Below are 23590 nucleotides of genomic sequence, written 5' to 3' on the forward strand. Positions count from 1 at the left end.
ATTCTAAACCGTTTATTTAGGTAAACGAATGCACAGACCCCACAGATGCACATATATTCATAAAACAAATGAAGTAGGCTAAAAGTTGTAAAAGAATATTACAAAACATGACCCAAATATGACCAGCATTTCCCTCTGTTAGATCTGGCACATATTGCCAGGAATTTTAAAAAATACACTGCAATACATTTAATATAAATACATAGCAGTATTCCCAAGTCCCCACAGATAATCAATGCTGAGTAAGTGTGTAGACATCTAGACATTGTATCGCCTCATTCTTTTTCTTTTGTTTCATCAGCACCTTCCTCCTCCTCCTTCTTCACCATTTCCTTTGCCGTCTGCTTCCCTGTCGTTTTCAGCACTGCCTTCAGGCCCATGTTGTCAATGTTGTAGGCAGTCATGCCGATGTTGGTGACAGACTTGACAGTTGTATCTGCTGCCTGCCCTGCCTCGTCCCCATACCTTTTACAAACAGCGAAAGTTAAGAGGAGCAGTCTCCACACACATGCATTATGCAAAAGTCGGGTGTCGAGTAAGAGAAGCTCTAATAGACAAGGAGGGCACTTGAACTAAACAGCCCTTAAATGTGTCTCCTTTTTAAAAGGTACAGTATGTGTAATATGCTAATCCAATACACATTTTGCTACATTCAGCAAATACTCATTGTGGTCTCTCTATGGGTGTTGGAATATAGCCTATATATATTTTTTAGAAATCTTTGCACAATACAGTCTTGGTATTATGAAATGGAAATAAAATATAGTCAACTTCTTGCAAACAGCAATGGTAAGGCATCGCTGCATCACTAGTAGAGATGTACAGGATCCAAGATCTGGTTTCGGCAGGATAATAGGGTTTTTCAGACTATCCGGATCCGCCAGGATCTTAAGCAGTGGATCCGGTGTCCGGCAGGATCCTAAAAATCAGGATCCGGTGCATCTCTAATCACTAGGCTACTGTACCTTTCAATATCTATTTACGTTCTACTCTACATCTCAGACCTATGGTCTCCATCTTTTCCCCAGCATCATAAAGTTAAAGCATAGGCCTATCCAATAGAAAAGCACCCAAGGTGATACCATAGCGTTAACAGCAAGAATGACATTTATATGCATATTTAATCTGGAGAAGATTGCTGTAATAGGATGGTTCAGTCACTAACCAAAGTTAGTTATGGAGTTATAAAACAAAGGAGATACGCACTCCGCGCTTCTAAATTAACAATCCGGTGCAACCAGAGCAGGACTAAAACATAAGCAAAAAGGGAAAGAAATCTGGTGCCACACGGATGTCTATTTTCTGTAATTTATTTTTTAGTGCAGTGAGACTAACGTTTCGACATGCGTCTTCATCAGAGTCCTCGTGTGGCACCAGATTTCTTTCCCTTTTTAGTTATGGAGTTATCAGAGGGGGCTTTGGTAGGCCTATTTGAACAGAGCGAAAAAAGAAATAAAACACCAAACAAAGATTGTAGTCCAGTTCCAGATTCTTGCATTTTATTAGTAAATGTAAGACAAAAAAAAATCTTATTGCAGATGAAGAAACACCACGAAATCCCCTTTTCCCCATATAAGGCACTGAAGAAGAAAGTCGGCATTAGTAAAACTGCCATCAATATTCAGTCAAAATGTCTTCACAATTCTACAAAGTCAAGTGCAATAATAATAAATATGGGGCCAATTGGTTTACATGTTCCTAGGGCGATCCCAGATGCGGTCTAGACCTCTATATCTGAAAAGAGAACAGAGCAGACAGAGAGACAAAACACAGTAAAGACAGAAATCCTCCCGCACAGCACCAAGCAACAGTATAGCAAGAAACAAGAAAGTGGCAAACCACCAGCATCAAAGATACCACCACCATGAAAGGACACCCAAGGGTGACACTCAATTTGTTCCTCCAGTCATTTCCTCAGCCCTCTAGCCTTGTGTCTTCAGTCTCGAGGTCATCAATGATGTCTCCATTCAATAAGTGCTTTTTGTGTCTTTATTGCTAATAGGACCGTCAAGACTATGACAGGAAGAGAGTGGGAGACATGACTGAACCTCGATCCCCATAGGCATGCAAGCCCATATGTGGGGGGCCACAGTGCTCCAAATTCGACATGTTTTTACTGAATATCTTGGAATGGGGAGAAAGCCTCAGTAGAAGACTTGAACTGTTTGACAACAGGCATTCCTCATTGTTTCATTACCAGGAGGTGCCAGAACTGAGATCCAAGGGGCAGGGCCAGAGACCAAAAGAAATGACTGGGGGAATGAATTGAGATGTAGGCCAATAATGTAGTTAGTACATTGCTTTTGCTATGCTGCCTGCAACCAGACAGACAGACAGACAGACAACATACTTACTTGTGCCTTACTGTTGAGACCGTCTCTGTAGCTAGGCTTTTGCCTATGCATTTAGCAGCTGTCTCCATACTCGTCCACACCGTTGATAGCCCTTGAGGGAATAAAATTGAAAAAAAAACACCACAACATCTGGTAAAAAGGACTGCAGGAAAAAAAAACAGCCATGCTAAATGTAATTGAAAAACAATGCCCATGTCTATAGAAAACAGCCTTAAAACAATCAAAACAGTCCCGCCTCATTCAGACGTTGGAAAAATAATGTAAACAAAATAAAAAGCAATTACATTGCTAAATGACATAGCATTGCTAAATTACATAGCAATTACATTGCTACATGCACAGTATAAGCATATCAACAGTACAAAGAACAACCCATACTACCTTGTATGCTACTTGAAGCAACCATCAGTGCTCCGTCCATGTTTGACTGACCATCCTTGTTCCTCTTGAGTGACTCTGGGATGAGTTTACTGCCGTGCTTCTTTATGTGTGGTGCCAACTCCTTACCCACCCGATCAGCCACCGTGGCTATGCCATCCACTGAAGAAGAAATAATAGGAGCTCAAATCACTTAATTCCGTTATATTATCAATTCATTCATATAATAACCAACTGCCAATTCACCTTGAAACAGCCACCGTGGCAATGTCATTCACGGTGGAAAAATAAACAGGACCCCATTAACTCACAGCTGTTAGTAATTCATTCATAGAAGTTTGATTCTCGCATTCATCAATAACCCAAGTTTACCCTTCCCCCATCATTATTCTTCACTGTTTTTTCCCTCCCTGTTAGGGAATGCGAGTCGATTTTCTGTCCTACATGTGACATACAAAGGAGAGAAAAACCAGCAGAATAACAGCTAATTTACTCACTGCAGTTAGTAATTCATACAACTGGAAAATGCCAATTCATCATTCAAATGAAAATTTTACATTAATCAGTGAAACAAACATAAACCCTGCTCCGTGGGTAGTAGAGACATTTCCCATTCCCCTACATTATCCCTCCTTATATTTTTCCGTATTTCTCTCAAGTGGTGAGAAAGTCTATTTTCTGTCCTGCATGTGACCAACAAGGGAGGGATTAAAGCAAAAGTGAAACAAAAATAGAGTCTGCTACATGGACAGTAGAGACAGGTCCCATTCCCCCTACATTATTCCTCACATTTCCCAGTCTTTCTCAGGGGGTGAGAAATAGCCAATTTTCTGTCCTGCATGCGACACTCGAGGGAGCAGGGCAGGCGAAGTGGCAGGCAAGAAGAGGAGCCTGGAGCTCTCACCGATAAATTGGCTGACTTTGACGGCCCCTCCGCTGGCCTCCCTGGCGACGTTCAGGCCCTTGCTGACGCGGGGGCTGACCTCGGCGGGCGTCTCCTGAGGCGTGATGTGGCCTCGCAGCGACGACGCTCCCTTGTGGATCGCCCTCCCGGCAGCACTGCCACCTTTCACCAGCCCTCGGCCTAGCCACGACGCCCCTGCAGGCCAGCACAAGGGACACATACAGGTTTTATTCGCTTATCTTGCAAAAACACAATTCAATTCAAAAGGTCATTTCTGTCAGGAGGGACCATTACAGTCAAGAAACACAAGACAAGAAATTCTCAATGCAATTGTTTATTGAATAGTTATGAATTATATTTGGCGGTATGGCTCTGTTCAGAGGAGTCCCCTGGTTTCCATGAGCAACACGGAATTCAGATTCAGGGGATGGCGGCAGCATAGGGAAAGCTCACCCAATTTAAGATTAGGAGAGCAAATCATTCCAACATAAACAGAGCAGGCAACATGACAAGGAGTAGCCCATGCCATGTCATACACGACAAGGTGGTGCTGGGGAGGCGGTGGGTTGCGAAAAAGCGAGCAGCCAGGAGTTGGGAACAAAGCAGAGAACTTTTAAAAGGCGCCAAATTTGAAACTGACCAATGAGGAGCAAAGAGAGTTGATTAGCTGATCTAGAACACCTGAGACAAATAAGCGGCAAGCTCTGGACTACCATGGCCTAGCCAGAACTAACGCTAGCGTTAGTATTTTCTCATTTGCACATGGGATGCTGAATTGGGAAAAGCCCCCCAAAAAAGTTGCTCTGCGTAGCTGACAGAGGGGTAAATTTGTTTTCTCCACAGAGGGAGGGCGACAGTGAAGAATGAGGACACAAGCAAAAGGAGAGGACGGGAGGATGGATAAGGATACAGAACACACAGGCAGTAGCACAACAGGAGCTGAGATTTTCTTCTTTATAAACAAAGACAAGTCTGCCTCCTAGTGGGCAAATCTGTGAATTGAGGCACAAAATGTAAACAAAACAGTTGTCTAAAAATAACAATGTTATATGAGGCATGAAAATGGTATTTGTATACGCAAGGATTTAAAGGTGGACTGTGTAGTATTGTGGCCAGAGTAGGTATTGCAACTATGCTGCTCATTGAAACTACACAGTCTATAGCCAAATGTGATCTTTTCATTAGTATTTACTAAATAATGAAGCAATACAGTATTTACTTAGTATGACTAAAGTACGGTTAAGTTCTGCTGCTAAAATGTAAATTTCTGGAAATTCATAATGGCAGACAATTAAGAAGATCCCCCTTTCATGTATGAGAAGTGAAATTTCCCCAGTCGTAATGAACACTTTGGAATTTGATGATGGTGGTAAGTATTCATGGAAAAGGCAACGTTTGTAACAACTAAAACTATTACACAGTGCACCTTTAAGTTAAATTAAAGAAGGTAACTACACCACCCAAAACAAAATCTACTAGTTATTAATTATCACAAACCTCCTCAACGTTCTCAGCAGTGGATTGTGATGATAAAACGTTTCAGATTTGATTGATTCACAGCATTTGTATAACAAACTCCTACCTGTAAATATATTTACTGCCGTGGAATTAGTTCTGCAAACTTATGTCAGGAACCAACCTGCAAGAATGTTCTGGGCCAACCGGTCACTCCACTCTGGTAGGTTCCTCCCATCCGCTCCAGGTCCACCAATGGGGATCTTCTCCCCCAGATCTATGGCCTCTGCAGAAGTGTCCTCATCCGTCGCCTGCAAAGGGGTGCCATGGGCATTAGGAATAGCCAGTGTGAACTTGTGGAGATGTTGACTTATGACTTGAGTTAGACTTGAGTCACAAATGACTTGGCAATATTAGGAATGATTTGTGACTTGACTTGTACGCTATTGACTCAAGACTTGACAGTTTTAGCTAGCAATGACTAGTCATGTCTACATATATTCCATTTTCTGCATGTGTAAGTGAAAAACAATAAATAATAATAAAAAAAGAAAATTAAATGATTTGCCCTCAACCAGTTGCCTACCAATAGGCCTACTACTTTTTGTGAACAATGCGGACGACAATGTGTCTTGTGACTTTACTCGGACTCGATTGAAAGGATTTCAGACTTACTTGTGAATGGCAAATTAGTGACTCTGGGAATAGCAATATTGAAATAGGAGCACTGGTCCACTGGTTTGATTTATTAATTCTTGTAATTGATTAGACCAGTCTTACACGACCAAGAAATGAATTTAAAAACAAATAAATTAAAAATTATCCAGTAGTAGTAAAAATGGCATAATAATGAGAAAAAAGCCAACAATAGCCTCAATATTTTGAAACAGAGACTAATCTGCAAGAAACACAAATTACTCCAACAGCAAAACAGCTCATGAGCAGTTATATCAACACCAGCCAGGGCACACTTGTTAATGCTTACATTCCTTTTAGAAAAAGAACATGGGGATTAGGCTTAAAAATAGCATTCTCACTTCTGTAGCACCTCAAATCCCATCTATTTAGCAAGGCCCATGGCCTTTAACCCCCAAACCATCCCCCTTTTTGTAAAGCGACCTTGAGTTTTATGAAAAGCACAATATCAAACCAAAGTTATTATTTAAAATCATCATTATTATAATTATTATTATTATTATCTCCAGTACCTGAACTCTGAGCAGGGTGAGCCGCGACAGGTACTGCTGGAAGCGAGCTCGATCACCAGAGGGCAGCTGGGAGGACAGCACCACACCTACGTAGGACCCTGGCGTGCTGGCGGTGGTGTCGGGGAATGTGAACACGCCCGTGTTACTCAGCAGGACGGGCAGGTCGGGGTACAGCGGGTAGAGCCAGCTGGAGATCTGTCAGCACCAAAACAACAACAACAATGCGTTCCTATATAAACTCAAGAGACTTGTCTCACACACAAAAAACGCACATGGACAACACAATTATGACTATGTGGTATGGCTGTATGTGGGAAGGAGAGGGTACCTGTTTTTTGTGCTAGAGCTGACTGATAACCATCAATATGTAAGCAGCATGTGTTGCGGACATTTAATCATTTAAAGGAGTTTATTGTAAAAAATTGTAAATAAAACCTGAAATGAGATCATATGGATATGATATGGTGTGTCAGCGACACCCACAACATTGCAGACTCTTTAACTGCCTAAATCATAGGCATGCATGGATGAGGACTTGCTGCTTGTTGCCTGCTTTGTCACAGATCAGCAGTGCAGCAAATGGAAGCCATTTCATTGTTCCTGGGCCCGGACTACAATAGGACAAAGACGGCTGGACTCTGGACACGTGTGTGTGTGTGTGTGTGTGTGTGCACACCGGAGTCACACACAATCCAGGATCAGGCGGCTGGTCGGACTGTGGCTGGCTGCTGTGGAGAGCAGGGTTTCAAAATGAGGGGTTGTGCCAACAATGCAGAGAGCAACCTGCCAACATGGTCAGATCCCCTGGTCTGATCCCCATGGCTGTGATTGTTATGCTACACAACACAGCAGCTTCTAACTAAAGCCAACCATCAACTAACAAAGAATAGCATATCCACCAGGGTTATGTGCTCTGTGAGGACAAGATATTCTCGCTCTTAAGGACGCTTAAAAACATTGCTAGTCTGTGGTTTGTACAGGTTGAGTGACTTGGAATGAATGTTTCCTCATTCCAGTGTCGTTTCTGGAAATTACCATGTTCAAATGTCACTAATAAGGCCTTTTGAATACCAATTGCCACTGCACCAGCTCAGTGAGAGAGGATGTCAAGCAACTATAATTGTAAAATAATACGAAATCACTTTTATAGCTCATTTGGGGACCTCACAGAATTCATAACAGTCGTTTGTTTTCAACTTTGTCTAGTGTTTCGTGTCCATTTTAAAACTCCATAGACCAGAGAGACCGCCTCCCATATGTTCTGCAATGTCCTTGAACAGCCCAATATGGTTTCACACGTGCCTCTCTGCTACACTGTGTAGATGGATGTTAAGGGTGGGAGAAGCTGTCAGCCTAATGTCCAGGCGTGGGCCTCTCATTTACTAATTTAATCGCAGCACTGGCTCAGCCTCTCTGGAGTCTCCTGGCCATGCCAGAGCCCTTAACTGAAAGTCAGATGGGAGAACAGTGAACAATGGCATTCTGAGTGTCCCCACTCATCACGAGATCATGGTTCAAGTGCCAACACATAAAATGTGGACACAACTCAGAAGAGTAAACATAGGAGTGAGCAGCATGGCTGAAAAAGGTTGTCACAAAAATGTTGTGACGCACATACAGTACATGTCATGGCCAAAATGTGGTGCAACTGATGCTAGGCTGAGAATTCATACTGCCATTCAACGCATATTGTGCTCAGTCATTTCAGATCCATTTAAATAAAAAAAACACGACTAATGTCTTTACCTGTAGGTAGGCAGGGGGATGACGTAGAGGCTGGCTCCCATGCTGGGTGCTGGTACAAGCGATGATGCGCAAAAAGCTTGGGTATGACGGCGCGCTGACCTGCCCGTCTGCGGCCACAAAGAATATCTGTACCCCCTGTGGCAGGTAGAAGGCCTCCTCCCCGTTGACTACTTGACTCTCCTCCTCCTGGGGCTTCTCCACCAGCTCCCAGTCCTCCAGGGCCGCAGCGGCCCCTTTGTCTGACCCGTGAGAGAGAGAGAGGTGCCCATCCGAGGCCTGTGGGGTATAGGCCGGGGGCTGATCTCCGGGTACACCCAGTGGCACCATAGGAGACACTGGTAAAGACGGGACTTCTCCTCCATCCAGCAGGCTACCTGACAGGTGTAGTCTTGGTAGCAGTGGCGGCTCTATCCGTGGAACAGTTGGATACAGGTTTCGGGCAGCAGCCATCGCTGAACTGTGTGAGGTGGAGTCTGTCTGTACGGCTGGCAAGCTCGGGTAGAGGTGCTGGGATGGGGTCCGGACATTCCCCTGCGGTGGTGTCGAATCCAGTATGGCCAGACGTGTGGTGATGGTGCTCAGAGTCTCGTTCATCTTCAACTGCATCTGCCTAGCTGCGTCCCAGGCGGCTCCTGCACTCCCGGCCTCTCCGTGGGTGGGCACTTCAAGCCCTTGAAGGAGGTGCTGGCGGCCCAGCCTATAGAACATCAGAGCTGTAGCCTTGTGTCCTGCCTCGTCCTCCGACAGTCCCATGTTGAGGCACTCGAAAGCCTTCTCATAGTGCCTCTGGATAACCTCCAGGCTGCCCTCGGCTGTGGCCATGTCAATGAAGATCCACACACTACCTACTGAAGGGTTTAAACAGTACAGGGGGAAAATGTATATACACACAGAGATTGAACACCAGGGCATGCACACTAAATTACTTCAAAAGAGGGGCTCAGCTCGTGTCAGTGAAACGGGTTTGACCAGTCTGACGGAAACATACGCACCACATTCCCAAACACAACGATGCGTAATATGGCGCGTCATGACATGGTTGTCATGTCAGGACGGTCCAAATATTTAGTTCTCTATTCATCGAAAGTTTCAAATGAATTGGGTGACCGTGTACAAATTATCACTTTTGTGAACACAAAACATATTTCTGCTATTCTTGCCTTATGTGTAGCACATAAACGCCACCAAGTTTGGATAGGTTATTTACTAGGGGGGAAAAGGGCTCACTATTTCCAAACGTAAAACTGAAGTACTTAAAAACAAAAACCAACTTCTTACCGAATTAATTTAAATGTCCATCGCCGGCTGCATTCTGTGAACGCAAACACAGCGCAGCGGCGTTGCTGAAGTTGCAGTTACGACTAGAACGCTCCTGTCGGGCGTTTTTTTTTTTTTTTTTTTTTAACCCACGGTCACGGTACAACTATGGTAACCTAGAAGGGACAATCGTTCAGCTGGAAAGAGGGGCATTACACTTGTTTTTAAAATCCGATCAGTGATGTGAAATGCCAAAATTCTCCTCAATAGCGAACTTCGTACCCTTAAACAAGCTTTATTTCAAATACCACGAGAAGGGAAATGCAATGCGTTTGGACCGTTTTGGTCATTTATTGCACATAATCACATACGACATGATTGTCAAAAGCAAGCACGTACAATTTACAAGGTTAAAAACGTGACATCACTTGCTTACATAAGGCAAATAAAGACAAAACATTGGAAACGGCTTTAAGAATCACAGAGCACATGTCTGGTGAACATAAAATGTCCTGCTCAAAAATCCAACTTACACCTAAAATAAAATTAAAAAAAAAAATCATTGACAGAATTAAAAGGTTTATTAAAATATATACATTTATGGTTTAAAATGTCCAAAGGAGAGGTAAGCGCTGAGGTTGTGAGGTTTGGGCTCCTTGTAGGATGAGCTCTACTGAACTGTTACAGGAAAGGCAGAGAGTCCAAGGGGGAGAGTTGAGCCACACCACCATACCTAGAATACATACAATGGCAAGTAAGTGGCCTAGTGAGCATATGTCTGACTGGCAGTAATACACTATGGACAATCTTGAATTATTATTTTTTCAAAGTCAGTGTACCCCACACATGGATGATCATGTCGTGATTCAGACAGTTTCCAATAAAACCATTAAATGACAATTTACATCAGGAGACTATGCAATAAAACTGCTAAATGCAATATGAAGCAACGCATACCTGTGGCTCTTGTACTTCTCCCTGATGGCTTGTTGTGGGCGACTAGCTGCACTCTGGTGAAGCTTGTGGAGGTCCTTTATGCACGGAGCGATTTCAGCTAGAGTGTAGCCAGTAAATGCATACAGGCTATCCGGCTTCAAAAGAAAGACACACGATCAGTACAGCTGAAAAAATGTCATGCACTCAGAATGTGAAAAATACAGAAAAGTGACTTCTACAAAAAAAGTAGTAAAGCTTACCCAGAAAGTTCTGTTGAGTGTGTAATTGGAAAGACTGTAAGATGCAGCTGCAACTTTAGATGGCAGATGTTGCAGGAATGGATCGACTTCTAGCAAACTCAGCTCTGCAAGAAACTGAAATGTGGGGGGTGGGAGGGGACACAAATAATGAACTACAGAAGTAAACATATCTTGGGTCGTGAAATACTCGGGTGAGGCTCAACATACTGTCATCCCCATGTTCCCCGGGTCCTATGTTCCCCAGGTCCTATGTTCCCCAGGTCCTATGTTCCCCAGGTCCTATGTTCCCCAGGTCCTATGTTCCCCAGGTCCTATGTTCCCCTCTACCGGGCAACTCAGAAACATTGTGCCCTTCCCTAAACCTAACCTGTCAAATGCAATTTGAAAACATACAATGCGGGGATCATGGAACCCTTTTTTTAAAAAAAGGGTCCCATGTTCCCCTTTCCCATACAAAGACAGGGGAACATAGGACCTGGGGAACATAGGTACGCTCCCAAAAGCAATGACCTTCACAAACCTGGGCAAGATTTGAAGTCCTGGTACTGACAGGTTCAAACGATAGGTAAAGCATCAAAAACTGGTGAGTCGTTGGCACAGTTAGGTCAAAACCAAGGACTTTCAGCAGAAGGTGCTCCATTCGCAAGAGCTGCTTCTTGGTGTATGTGTCGTCTGTAATGTACACAAACTCGTCGACCTCTGGTGGGTACACCTCTTCATATTTCCTGTGGAGCGGTTGTACATTATTCAGCATATGTGGGTGGAAAACAAAACCATGCATTCAAAATGATCAGTTTCTCAAGAGTTTACATACGCAGCCAGTAGAATTGCCGCAGTGCCGACAAGTTGCAGTTTTCCCCTCAGAACGGACATCCCGGAAAGGAATCGATCCAAGTAGTTGGCAGCCAAGAACACGGTTTCTGAGCTCAACTTGTACTCCTCACCAACCTCAACCAACCAGTCAATCAAGATGATGCGCATCCAATTGGTAATGTCTGGCTGTTTGCTCATATACGTAGGCTTTGGCCTGAATTTTATCTGGAAAAAAAGTGGAAAGAAATAAGTTACTGTACATACAAATGGATGTCCTTGAAGGCCTCAACAACACTACATACCTCACTCTTCCTCAAATGTTGATGAATTTCCTCTGTATAGTCATCCTCGGTATGGGCTTCTTGGGACAACAGGGGCTCGATTTCCGATAGGTCTTGCATAGAAGTCTCCATGAAAGACCCTGCGTAAGATCATTCATATTAAGGCATCTCTCTAACCAATACAATATAATAAACTCATTTTACAATATGGCATCTTGGAGGAATCTCTTTACCAGAGCTCTGGTCCAACACCAGTTGAAAGTCATCATGCTGTTGCAGAGCAATGTCGTCCTCATTCAAGGTTGTGCCAGTAGAGCTTGTGGACCCAGTGCATGCCAAAAAAATCTCATTCGACTCCTCAAACTGTGGGTCAAAACTAAAGGCGGATGTACTCGATTCAGCAGAAATTCCCAGGCTGGAGCGGTCATCCAGAGGTCTGGGTTTGGAGGCACCCTTCAAATGAAAAGTCAGTTACTTTTGTGCTTGAAAGAAACTAACAAGAATGAAGACAAAAAAAAAAGATACCTGAAAAATGCCCCTGCTCTGTTGCTCATTTTCACTTAGAACTCCAAGCACCGTTCTTTGCTTGGCTCTAGCAACCCGTGAAGAGTCAACAGCTTTTCGTTCAATGGCGTTTTCTTGGGTTCCAAGACTTGCAGCATGGCTGGCAAAATTCATGACCTGGAAAGAGATTTAACAATCTTTAAAAAACACCCCAAACTCATTAGTAGAGGGGTCATTTCAGGGACTAAAAAGTATAGGGGATTTGGGCTTTAAAAAAGGTGCACTACTGTGCAAGATTTTTTAGTTGTTTATTTCCAGAATTCATGCTGCCCATTCACAAGTGTTACCCGTTTCAAGAACTTACCATCAAAATTCTAAGTATTCATTATGACTGAGAAAATTACATTTTTTCATACATGAAATGGGGATCTTCTCCATGGTCCGCCATTTTGAATTTCCAGAAATTTACAATTTTAGCTGCAAAACGTAGCCTACTGTTCTTTGGTTATACTAGTCAATATTTGTTTATTATTCAGTAAATATTCATGAAAAGATCAAATTTGGCAATAGAGTTCTTCAGCGGAAGCGGAAGCATGTAGTAGATTGTAGTCTTTCATGTTAGCATTTAACGACGTCCTGGTTCCTATCGGCTTCCGGCCTCCATTGGGAATGAATAGGGGTAAATTTCAAATAAGCTCCGAGTGCAAGCACGCGCTTAGCGAACCCCCGCAAACTGTCGAGGGTGTTAAAAATAGGCTGTAGGTATGACATGGTTGATCATTTTGTGTCAAACTTCGACATAAATACGATGTTGCGTTCATATGCTAAACCCGGAAGCTTTTGGCGACTACAGAAGCGGCGCCTGTATCTAACGGCATGTACGTGCGGAAGGTTGTACCCATGGCAACCAAAGGAAAGTATGTAGTTCGGAAGTTTTAATGATCAGAAAGGGGTTAGCAATATTGAATTATAATCGTCATGATTTAACATGTGAATACACCAACATGATGATACGATCCGTTCCACTAATGAGAAAGGGATGCGGGGACACGCTAATGTTCGTTGTTGCCGTGCAACTTATATTTTTGCCAAACCTGAATCTCTATGGCGTTTTGCAATGTAAAAAATCGCCATGGAACCGGTAGTCCAAACGCCGCATACAAGTTGACGTCAACGCTGAAGAGCTCTATAGGAAGCACAGCACAGACATCATATGAAGACTAGATACGTCATCGCGTATTTCAAGCACGTCCGCACAGGTCGGCCATATTAGAGCAGCCTAAACTCTCCACAGACCCTCCGTTACACCTGAAGTAAACTGAAGAGTTGAAACGTTGGGATACTTAAAAATGTATTCTGTTGCTTCGCTGAAATATTGACACGTGTATATAAATGGTAGGGCTCCTTAAAACTTAAGTGTAGACTGGGGTAAAACGCCCAGGAGAGTAATGTGCGTCCCACTTAACCTATTTGTCCAAAACATAGACCTAGGCCTACAGCAAATACACATTTTAACCATTGCTGTGCATTACGTTGACGGCATGGATATATTCATTGCACCAAATTAAAGACGACAGAGATGACGTACTGGAAGAGAGATGTACAGCGCAACAGGTTCATTCTATCTGGATGGCTTTAGCGTCACGACTCATTTTGAACACAAGGTGGAGCTGTCGAAACCAAAGCATAGACTACAAGTGAACGTTTATTTGTTATTTTACTGAAAATATAAAAGATTACGTTGTGCATTTGTTTATGGGATCCATTTAATTACATGAATAAGCCTACTGAACTATTATACATGATTTTAGACCTATGCACATAATAATATAATGTAATATAATATAATAATATTGTGAATATTCATCACTATGCAGTATCAACATATACTTTCGTTTGGAATTTTTTTATACTGTATAAAAAAACAACCCTTTCGAAAATCGATATAAATTTGAGGGAATTATGGCCATCTGAAGAGTATACAACACCCAAAACTCACTGCAACTGGTTGAGCCAGAAGGCTGCTTTAACATGGCCGCCATGCGCGGACGTTCGGCTTGCATGACGGGAACGCGGACGACGCATCTAGTCTTCATATATGATGTCTGTGCAGCACCGTTTTAATGAGCAGCATAGTTGCAGTACCCATTCTGGCCACATTCGACACAATGCACCTTTAACACGTAAATTTCACTCATTTCTCCATTTCTCCACCACCTCCAAGTCCATTCTCCACCACCACCACCACCACAGCCTCCCCCAAGCCAAGGCTCGAAGTGTAAACAAAATGAGTAAGAAAAAAACATTGGACCATTGCATATTGTAGACATTTCCCCGGTTAACTACACGATAAACGGAATACTAACGCTAATTATTCCACATTTATGATAAACCTCTTTAAAACGAATTGACATACCCAGTCCCAACGTCACACCTCTGGACAGCTGCTAGCAAAACAAAGCTAGCAAACAACTAATTGCGTCTCGCTGCTAGCTTACCTTGAGAGAAAGACAGCCAAATAGCCACTGGAATGAAGTTAGTTTCCACCTCCCTTGGTCACCAACAACTTTTTCTTCAACCACAATTATCCAGGCAGTTTCCCAGTTCCCAAGAAAAATAGCTTAGCCAAAATAAGCGCAACATCTACAGTCTGACATTGTGGGTTGGTATTTAGAGACAAATGACTAATTGGATAAACTATACTGTGTGGAGTGGTAGGACGAGTAATTTCAAAATCAACCAATCTCGAACTAAGCAGTAAAATTGGATCAATTTGACGTTAATTGCTTTTCACGCCCCTGCGTCTGCCATTCCTGCTGCCGATGAAATCACATGGAAACGTCACCATGGCGATGACAGACGCTTTTTGACCTTCCTGCTGTCACCACAGCACCCTAGAAAATCTGTGCTGTCACTATGGAAAAAATGGATCAAAGAGGATGCTTTGGCTGGATTAATGTCATCATTGGCAGTAGGTTTTAAATATTTGCAGAGGTGAAGATTTTCTCCCATGTACCTAAGCTTTGTACTTGTCAACTTCATCCTCATCAGCTTCATTCCTTCATGCATTCTGTGGAAGTTGGCGAAGAAACGAGCCGTTCAACTTCTCACATGAAGATTCTGTGAGTCGGGTTTATTAATAGGGACCGCAACAATAACATGTATCACAACCGTGAAGATGACGGACCACACTGACACAACATAACACTTTAACGGAACACATAGGTGAATTATGCCATTGTTTGGAGCGCCACAATTCATGTTGTGACGAAATTTGTGCAATACACTTTGATGTACACCAGATGTCCCTGTTGTTCCTTGGTGCACAGGGCAGCCTTCCTTCAACAACAACTAACACACCAGACGAGGGATTAATGACCATTAGCACAAGATCGGTCATTGTAGAACTTTTCATTTCATATGCACTTGAAATTAATAGCTGTGCTGAATATATGAGCAAGTTTTAAAATAATTTGGATAAAACAATTAGGGAAATGATGAATAACAAAAAGTCTGTTTGCAAAAAAAAGAGCCTACCACCTTAGATTTTGATTGGATAATTGAATGTTTGATGAAAGAGTAAAGGGAAAAAACATTGAGCAACTGACTTTATAGGCGTAGGGTGACCAGACGTCCCGGTTTGGAGTTGTGTGTCCCAGGTCCCGAGCAAACCCTCTCGGGACACAAATATGTCCCGGTTTTGGCCACCCACTACATTGCGCCATGTCTATCAGGGTAAATATATGGAAAAGATTACATGTTTACCTGCCACAATTAATGGCAGCTAGCCCCTTGTATAGAAAGTCTGAAGGAGTCAGTTGCGATTTGTCATTCCTCCCTCTAAAATTGATTAGAATATAGGAAATTGCATCTAAAAAAATACAAATTTTCCTGGGGGAGGACCCCCAGACCCGCCCGCCAAATATTGTCCTTCAGTCATGCAGGAAGTGTCCCGGTTTCAGACTACAAAAATCTGGTCACCCTATTATAGGGCCTAACACTTATAGGGCCAAAGAACTCCAACAAAGAACTGGGAGTTTTTGCAGCCTACAATGATTGAAAATTATTATTGTATAATTATTGTAGGCCTACTGTTGGGAATACCTTGTGCATGCATGAAGAACGAATTGGATTGCATTAATCAATTCAGTTATCAAAATGTAAGTGTTAGCATGGTGTATCGTATTTAGACTGCGTTTTTAATGTAAACATTGATGCTTTTAAATATTTTAATTCAAAGCAGAGCAAGTGAAGGTGACTGGACGGGCGCTTACAGTACCATCTGCCTTAATCAGCTAAGCAGATCAGCAGACCCATTCACATCCATAGGCCTTACTACAGTCCAGGCAGGAGGAGGCCCTTCTCCATTTCACTATTGTAAGAACTGGGGTTTGAGGCTGTTTTTCTTTTTCTTTTCTTTTTGAGGAACATAGGTTAATGGGGGGTGGTTAACTAACAGTCATCAGCATGAAGAATATACCTTAGTAATGAAAAATATCATAAAAAATACACAAAGTATATGCATTAACCCCTGGAGTAAAGTGCTACTCCCCCCATAAGGCCAGAGCCCCTGAAGCTGGAGCCACCCTCTGTGGAATGAGTGATGGAACTTAAAGAACGTGATTGCTGGCTGCTTCAGAAGGCCATCAAACATCAGATATTAAAGTTACTTCTCACGAAAAACTTGTCCAGTTTACTAGAAGTTTGAGCCTGCTCATAGGACCATGGGCGTTGTCATATATTAGTTTTAGAAAGTTCTTGGGGTGTTGCTTACCATACCAAGGCTGGCTACATAATTTCACTCGTGTTTGTCTGTCACAGAGGGGAGGAGGTGATTTCTATGCGTCGCCATCTTTTAGAGTGGGATTCTAGCTAGCAAGTCAGCTAGGTTAGTTTTCAGGGCAGCGATAAGACTTTCCCTGCTTGGAATACTTGGCGTTGTTTTTCTCCCCCTTTTCCGCCAACAAAGACATTTATATTGCATTTCGGAGAATCAGCAGCTGTGCGGGGCTAGGTTAAAGCGATTAAGAGAGAATATACGGTGTTACTGAAGCAAGAAGATTCAAATCTCTGCTTCAACGATACTCTATCCAGACAAACTGACTGCGCCCCGTTCTCATTTGGATGACTTAACCTTAGCTAGCTAGTTAGCTCCATAGCTTTGGCTAACTACTTGCTAGCTACTTCGTGCGCATTGAATCTGGTCCCAAACCTGGCCTGTAGGACGGGTAAGTAAGTTTGACATTCTTATGTAACTGTTTTTATTGAACACACCAACACAGAAATGAAAGGCTGTCACCATGTGTACATGCTGTCCTCTGTGTTGCATCATGGAAGGATGGCTAACTTGTTTTCAATATGCCTATCCTCGTTTCTTGTTTGCTTGCTAGCGATAGTTGGATAGCTAGCTCCAATCTAGATTGAAGCTAGCAAGCGCCTTTGGCTTTCATATGAATTTAGCTGGCTTGCTAAGTGGCTATGGGGTTGGGGTTTGATTTAGACATATAAACAAACGTGTTGTTCAGATTTTTGAATAGTCAAAGGACCAGAATCAAACAGACAATACAAAGCAAACGTTCCATTTGACTGTCATGTAATGTTTGGTAGTTTGTGAGCCAGTTGGCCAGCCAACTCCCCAGCCATCCAACTTGATTGAGCAAGCTGACAGCCAGGTTGCTTATACCTAAGTTTGTCAGTAAGTTTGTTCTGGTGTGATGATTTAATAGTTAGACTCTTATCATCTTTTGATAGGCCTTGGGACTGCTAGTGAATTTGACTAACTTGTGAGTTTTGTTTCAAGCCTTCAAATGTCTCGCTTAGTTTGCTAAGCGAGCACTAGCAGCTTGTTTTGGTGCAGTGGCGTAACTTGTGTTTTTCTGTCGTGTTAAATATTGCACACTTGGACAGAGAAAGTTCCATAGATAAAGGCACAAGGGTGTCGCTGGGTTGGGTTTGGAATTTTGTTGCGTTGACCAAAAATCAACGCCTTTGCAAGCATCCGTAGCTGTTGTGACCCGAAAACAACTGGTACCCTGATCACCAATGCCAGATAAATGTTGAAGTAATGTGAACTACGTGCTTTGTTGTTTGATAACGGTTGCCAGACGTAGCATAGTTGAAAGTCTTCCTCTGATTAGAGCTATTTGTTATAGCTATTTCATTTTGTCATGACCCTCCCTGTTTTTCTCCCCAGCGCAGCCTCGCTGGCGGTGGCAACTCGTGCTGTTCTTGTGAACAAAAAGGCATGTATTACAGTCTACGATTATCCAAAACAGGGCGTTCACCAACTGATAACGCAAACCATAAGGTCTATTTGCAGCAGTGAAGTTGTTTCTACACAATTATTATCAGTTATTGCTCGACACTGAAATGTATTGGCAGCTAGTAATGGTAACGTTCTGACGCGCACCGCATTCCATATTCTATGTTGACATTGCGTAACACTCACTAGTCAGCAAGCCTTGCACTCGCACTGAGCCTCCCAGTGTCCACACGGTTATCTAGGTGCTCGTGCTATAAAGCTCGACCAAACGCATGATTACCGATCTAGTTAAGCACGGATTCTCTTGGCAGAAGAGCAGGGCCCTGCCACAGGAAATATGGCTATACTTAACTCTGTGTTATTCTGACAGCGAGTTTAAAACGGTATAAACTAGTTCAAATAAACAGTGATGGTGAACAAAACAACAGCACTACCCCTATATATAATGCTGCCAAAGGCTGTTCAGCCTGGTGTCTGAACTCTCTACGTGCATAAAGCAACCTTAAAACCTTGGTTTGTTTGGTAAAGGTTTGTTGACAGCATGGTTCCTTCTCTTGTGCACAGTATTTATATTGGTTATTAGGAATACCAGTTACAGTCATATACCAACAGCAAACAGTACTTGCAAGCCCACTGCTTGCTGCATGAAGTGACTCTAGTCTAGGCCATAACCTACTGATGTTGTCTTTTCATTGGCAACTATTTTCAATGCTATGGTAACCTGAATAATAAAACTACCTTTTACATCTTTTTTTCGGGACACTTCAGGGGCTGCGATTTCATTTTCATCTGTTTGTGACATCTCTTTTGAAAAAAAAGAGAATATATTTGCATTATGCAAATGAATAAGTGTTCATTTAATGAAAACTAATTTGAAGAATCAGGAATTTGGTTCATCTTTTTGTGAAAGCATCAAACTACGCTTCACATGAATGTACCATAAGCATGCAGTGATGAAACAACATACTGTTAACAACCACCAAACATGTCCAGTTGTCATAGTGAATGGTCAGCATATTTAAGTGATATTTTTGGGTGTGGAATAGGCAATGGTCTTTGTAATGTGGAGCAGGTGCATGCTCTGCCATAGCTACAGTAGATTGAGCTGTCTGTTTGAGACCTTATACATCTGACAGCTCACATAGGGGGGACACCTGGACCAGAGATCACCCAGACAAATATACTATAGCACAATATAATAATTATAATATAACTTTACATTCAAGGTACCCTCCATCACCTTGTGGGGGGACATGAACAGGGGTTATGGACGTGTGTGTGTGTGTGTGTGTGTGTGTGTGTGTGTGTGTGTGTGTGTGTGTGTGTGTGTGTGTGTGTGTGTGTGTGTGTGTGTGTGTGTGTGTGTGTGTGTGTGTGTGTGTGTGTGTGTGTGTGTGCGCACACATCTCCTGTCATGGGGTGTCCAATTGGATTGCATTCTGCCCTGAGTGCATTAACACCTGTGCTTCTGTCTCCTGAAGTCTGCACTGTCTGATGGAAGTCTTTCTGTTCGAACCCCCCACCCCCCAAAAAAAAAAACATGGCAATTTCAGGAGTGAATGAATAGGCCACTTTTTACATCTGCTTTTGACTGTCATACCACCTCTCCAGAGTAGAGAATGATTAAGATAGAAGTGAAGTCATGTAGTTGAACAAAACCTTTCCTTGAAACAGTTCATGTATGTAATCATTGAAATACCACAGATAACTTATGGGATGTTTCTGCAAACTGCATGCTGCCAGTGTGTAGCCAGTTATCCAAAAATGATGCTAAGGATGCTTATGAACTCATACGGTATGAATGAACTTGTGTTTTTGTTTGTTGCGTTGTACAAATACTCGTCGAGTAATTGGCCATGCTCTAGCCTATTGTTTTGGGATCATGATGTCACTGAGCCATAAGGTTTTGGTATCAGTTCCTCAAAATGGTTGCGTAAACAAGGGCTTTCTGCATGACTGTCTCTGGTGAACTAAGCGTAATCCTCAGGTTGTAGTTTGGGGATACATTTGTGAAGCAATGCATTGCAATTTTGAATAATTTCGCCCTCAGGTTCTTCCTTGGTCAAGGTGTATACTACTCACATAAAAGACCCCTCATTAATTTAGTTATTACATTGTACTGATGGCCTATTATATAGCTGATGACCCATTAAATGGCCCATTCAAAGTGCACATCAGTTGCCAGGTCACAGAATCAGTGTATTTGACAATATTCGGCAGTCGGCTGAATATTACAGTGGGCCATTAGCCTACTGCAGGGGTGGGGAACCTATGTCTCGAGTGCCGTTTACGACCCTTCAGGCTGTCTTATCCGGCCCCCCGTATAGTTTTAATGTTAAGCAGTTTCACATGAAATATGACATAATTTGTGAAGAAATCTTTCAAATTACACATTTGTAATACAATTAAATTATATTTTAAGTGGCCCCTCGAATGAAAACGGTTCCACACCCCTTGCCTAGTACTGTATCCACCTTTGCTGATAGTGACTGTAGACTTGACCGGTGGTCAGCGCAGCACAGCACAGCACAGTCCCAATCAGTGTTGCCAGATGTACGACAATTATCGTATTTGTACCATCATTTTGTCCATTTTGACCTCTGTACGATCGAAAAAATCATGGTGTACGATAATTTCGGAGTTGTCATTCAGTGCATGTTGATGCCCTGAAACAACAATTTGGGTCTTGTACGATAATTTCCTCCCAAAAAGCCCCCAAAAACAATAATTGTGAGGTTTTAGTATGAGAATTCAGCATTTTCCATCTGGCAGCACGTTAACCTTACTCCTACTCTGTCTGCTTCGGCACCAGAATGTGATGTACAAGCCTCAGCACTGATTCCCTGGCCTACTTCCAGAGACATGGCCAGAGAGAGTCACGATGAGGAGAGCTGAGCTGGGTGGTGGTGGTGGTGGTGGTGGGGAAGTGATTTAGCTTGTGGTGTGAATGCCTTGGTAGAGGTTAAGACCCTCGCCGATCCAAAATTAAAGCTTCCCCTGCTTATGTGGAGATTAAAATGCAGCACATCCCGTTTTTGCGTTGCGTGACCCAAGAGGGAGTTCCCATCATCATCATCATCGTCATCATTGCTGCGTGCCCGACCCCAAGTACGCATAGCTTTAATCCTGTGCAATCAGCCGAGGGGCAGAGTTCAGACGAGGAAGTGCAGGGGTTTAGAATTACCGCCACTTTCGCGTTGATCTTGTGACTGGGGGTCTTGTGTGTCACTGGCTGCGGTGTCTGCTGTCACATCATCTTTGGGGAATACTGACTGTGTATGGCTTCTGCCTATGGGATTCCAGCTAATAAAAAAACAGAGTTGCTGTTAACCCTTGACAAATACTATTCAAGTAGCAAAATATGACAAACGTGATCTCTAAATCTGCACCATAGGAAAAAAATATGAATTAAGATGGTCCCCACCAGACAATGAGATTGCATTCAAAAGGCAGAGTCTTGACACACGCATTTCAGTACTGGAATGTGTCTGACTGTTTATTCATGTCTGGGAGGTTTTTAGCGGGCAGGTCTACATCCGTGTTCCTGTTTGTGATGTGACGCAGTGTATCACAGGTCTATCAGCAGTGACTCCTCTCCTCTCCTCTCCTTTCTGAGTGTTTGCCCTGTCTTGTCCAACCACATTCTTGTAGTGTTTGTTGCGTGCGACTGAGGGTGTCCTGCCAACAACAACAACAGCAGCGGCGGCAGCAGCAGCAGAAGTGTGAGGCTACTACTAGCCTACTAAACACACAGCGCAGGCAGCTCCATGGAGGGCTAGCCTACTGAACCCAATTGTGGAAGCACAATCATGTCAGAACTGTATATTGGGCTGAGCATTAAGGTGGAGTACGTAGTGTTTTTTTGTCATTTATTTCCAGAATTCATGCTGCTCATCCGCAAATGTTGCGTTTTGCAAAAATACAGCCACCACCACCACCATAAAAGCATCATTATGACTGGAAAATATTCACGAATGAGTGGATCTCTCCACTTCTGCCAATTTGAATGTTCAGTAATGTATATTTTTAGCTGCAAATGTTACTGTATGTCGATCATTGAAATAAATAAGCTTACTGGTTTATTACTTATTAAATATTCATGAAAAAATAACATTTGGGAATAGGCAGCTAGGGTTGGAATCAATTAGGCCTTGTACCTATTCAGAAAAATTGGCATCACTATCTCAGAATTCATGTTCATAGAATATCTTATTGGGAGTGTCTGAAACCACTATCCTGTGTGTGTGTGCTGTGTGCATGCACTTACCTGTCTCCCTCCCTCCCAGTAGTTGAGTAGGAAAGTGGTGATGTTGGCTGTGCCTCATACTCCTAAGAAGAAACGGGGCCGTTTAGTCAGAGGTGCACTGTTGGGACAAGCCTTAGGGTTACGTCTCCCATAAGAATTAAGCTTAATCTCCAGGGCCAATTTCTACATGTGTGTATTAAAAATGTACTTGGGAAGAGTAGTTACTAATGGGGCTTGTGGTGTCACTCACTTCAAGTTATTACCCATCCTAATGTGATCCACTGAATACTTCATAGGATATTGTTAGTAAACAACCTGAATGTATGTTTGCTGTGGATTGTTTTTGTACATAGTACCTATTAGGGGTGGGTGACTCACCCTAAAAAAAATGTGTATATATTTTTTTAAAGGATTCACAATTCGAATCGAATCGTGTCCCCACCTCCTATTCCAAACAAAATAATGGCTTCCAGCTGATATATTATCAGGGTGTCCGCGGGTTTTTAAAAAGTATTAAAAGTTGATAAATTCAAAAGACAAAATTTAATTGCTCAAAAGGTATTATTTTTAAAAAACAAGCTTTTTTTTTTTTTTAGCATTTTGATTCAAAATTAAGTGGTTAGGTTAGACTTTTAGCCCAAAAGTTGTCGTTTTGACTCCCGACCCGCCTGTTAGGTGGGTGGAGTAATTAACCAGTGCTCTCCCTCGTTCTACTCCATAACTGAGGTACCCTGAGCATGGTACCGTCCTGCCGCACTGCTTGCTTTCGGGCATCTTTTTGCAAAAAAAATGTCTTGTTAATTCTCGCAACGAAGTACCGTGATAGTTTTTAAAATGATCTAAAGGTAGTGAAAAAAAGTATTAAATGGTGGTAAATTTGACTTCAAGATTGGTGTATACCCTGATTATCAACTTATACATTTATTGTGATTGTGACAAAACAATCATTGAATAATTTCAAAGTTTGCAGTAATTTTAACTAAACT

At 42.6% G+C, this 23590-nt stretch overlaps 3 protein-coding genes and 1 long non-coding RNA gene across 7 annotated transcripts in view; 2 read left to right on the top strand and 2 right to left on the bottom strand.

Moving 5' to 3' along the window:
- Positions 1-31: 31 nt before the first annotated feature.
- On the bottom strand, positions 32-9398 carry sparta (spartin a). Of its 3 annotated transcripts, XM_063203104.1 has the most exons (8): positions 9324-9398; positions 8046-8893; positions 6300-6494; positions 5276-5402; positions 3637-3831; positions 2736-2894; positions 2355-2445; positions 32-465 (listed from the first exon to the last, which is right to left on the bottom strand). In XM_063203104.1, the coding sequence occupies exons 2-8, from the start codon at positions 8865-8867 to the stop codon at positions 276-278; spliced, it is 1779 nt and encodes a 592-aa protein (XP_063059174.1). In that variant the 5' UTR covers positions 8868-8893; positions 9324-9398; the 3' UTR covers positions 32-275. The 3 variants fall into 3 exon arrangements, with proteins under 3 accessions (XP_063059174.1, XP_063059173.1, XP_063059175.1); XM_063203103.1 differs by lacking the exon at positions 9324-9398 and having other exon boundaries at positions 8046-9025; XM_063203105.1 differs by lacking the exons at positions 32-465; positions 9324-9398 and adding an exon at positions 1484-1734 and having other exon boundaries at positions 8046-9008.
- A 231-nt stretch (positions 9399-9629) lies between these two features.
- On the bottom strand, positions 9630-14934 carry ccna1 (cyclin A1). Its single transcript, XM_063203106.1, has 9 exons — positions 14595-14934; positions 12118-12273; positions 11826-12045; positions 11614-11732; positions 11313-11536; positions 11019-11223; positions 10499-10612; positions 10260-10393; positions 9630-10035 (listed from the first exon to the last, which is right to left on the bottom strand). The coding sequence occupies exons 2-9, from the start codon at positions 12268-12270 to the stop codon at positions 9984-9986; spliced, it is 1221 nt and encodes a 406-aa protein (XP_063059176.1). The 5' UTR covers positions 12271-12273; positions 14595-14934; the 3' UTR covers positions 9630-9983.
- Positions 14935-14971: 37 nt separating this feature from the next.
- LOC134452624 (uncharacterized) lies at positions 14972-16756 on the top strand. Of its 2 annotated transcripts, none has more exons than XR_010035488.1 (3): positions 14972-15067; positions 16337-16473; positions 16657-16756. It is a non-coding gene; the product is annotated as an uncharacterized LOC134452624 (long non-coding RNA). The 2 variants fall into 2 exon arrangements; XR_010035487.1 differs by having other exon boundaries at positions 15014-15218.
- Positions 16757-16897: 141 nt separating this feature from the next.
- The window catches only part of LOC134452625 (serine/threonine-protein kinase TAO1-like), a 42612-nt gene continuing 35919 nt past the window's right edge, over positions 16898-23590 (top strand). The window contains exon 1 of the mRNA XM_063203111.1: positions 16898-17324. The gene's annotated coding sequence lies outside the window, so the exon portion shown is untranslated. The remainder of the gene's footprint in view (positions 17325-23590) is intronic.

Source organism: Engraulis encrasicolus, chromosome 7 (genome assembly GCF_034702125.1).
Source record: "Engraulis encrasicolus isolate BLACKSEA-1 chromosome 7, IST_EnEncr_1.0, whole genome shotgun sequence".
NCBI classification, from domain to species: Eukaryota; Metazoa; Chordata; class Actinopteri; order Clupeiformes; family Engraulidae; genus Engraulis; species Engraulis encrasicolus.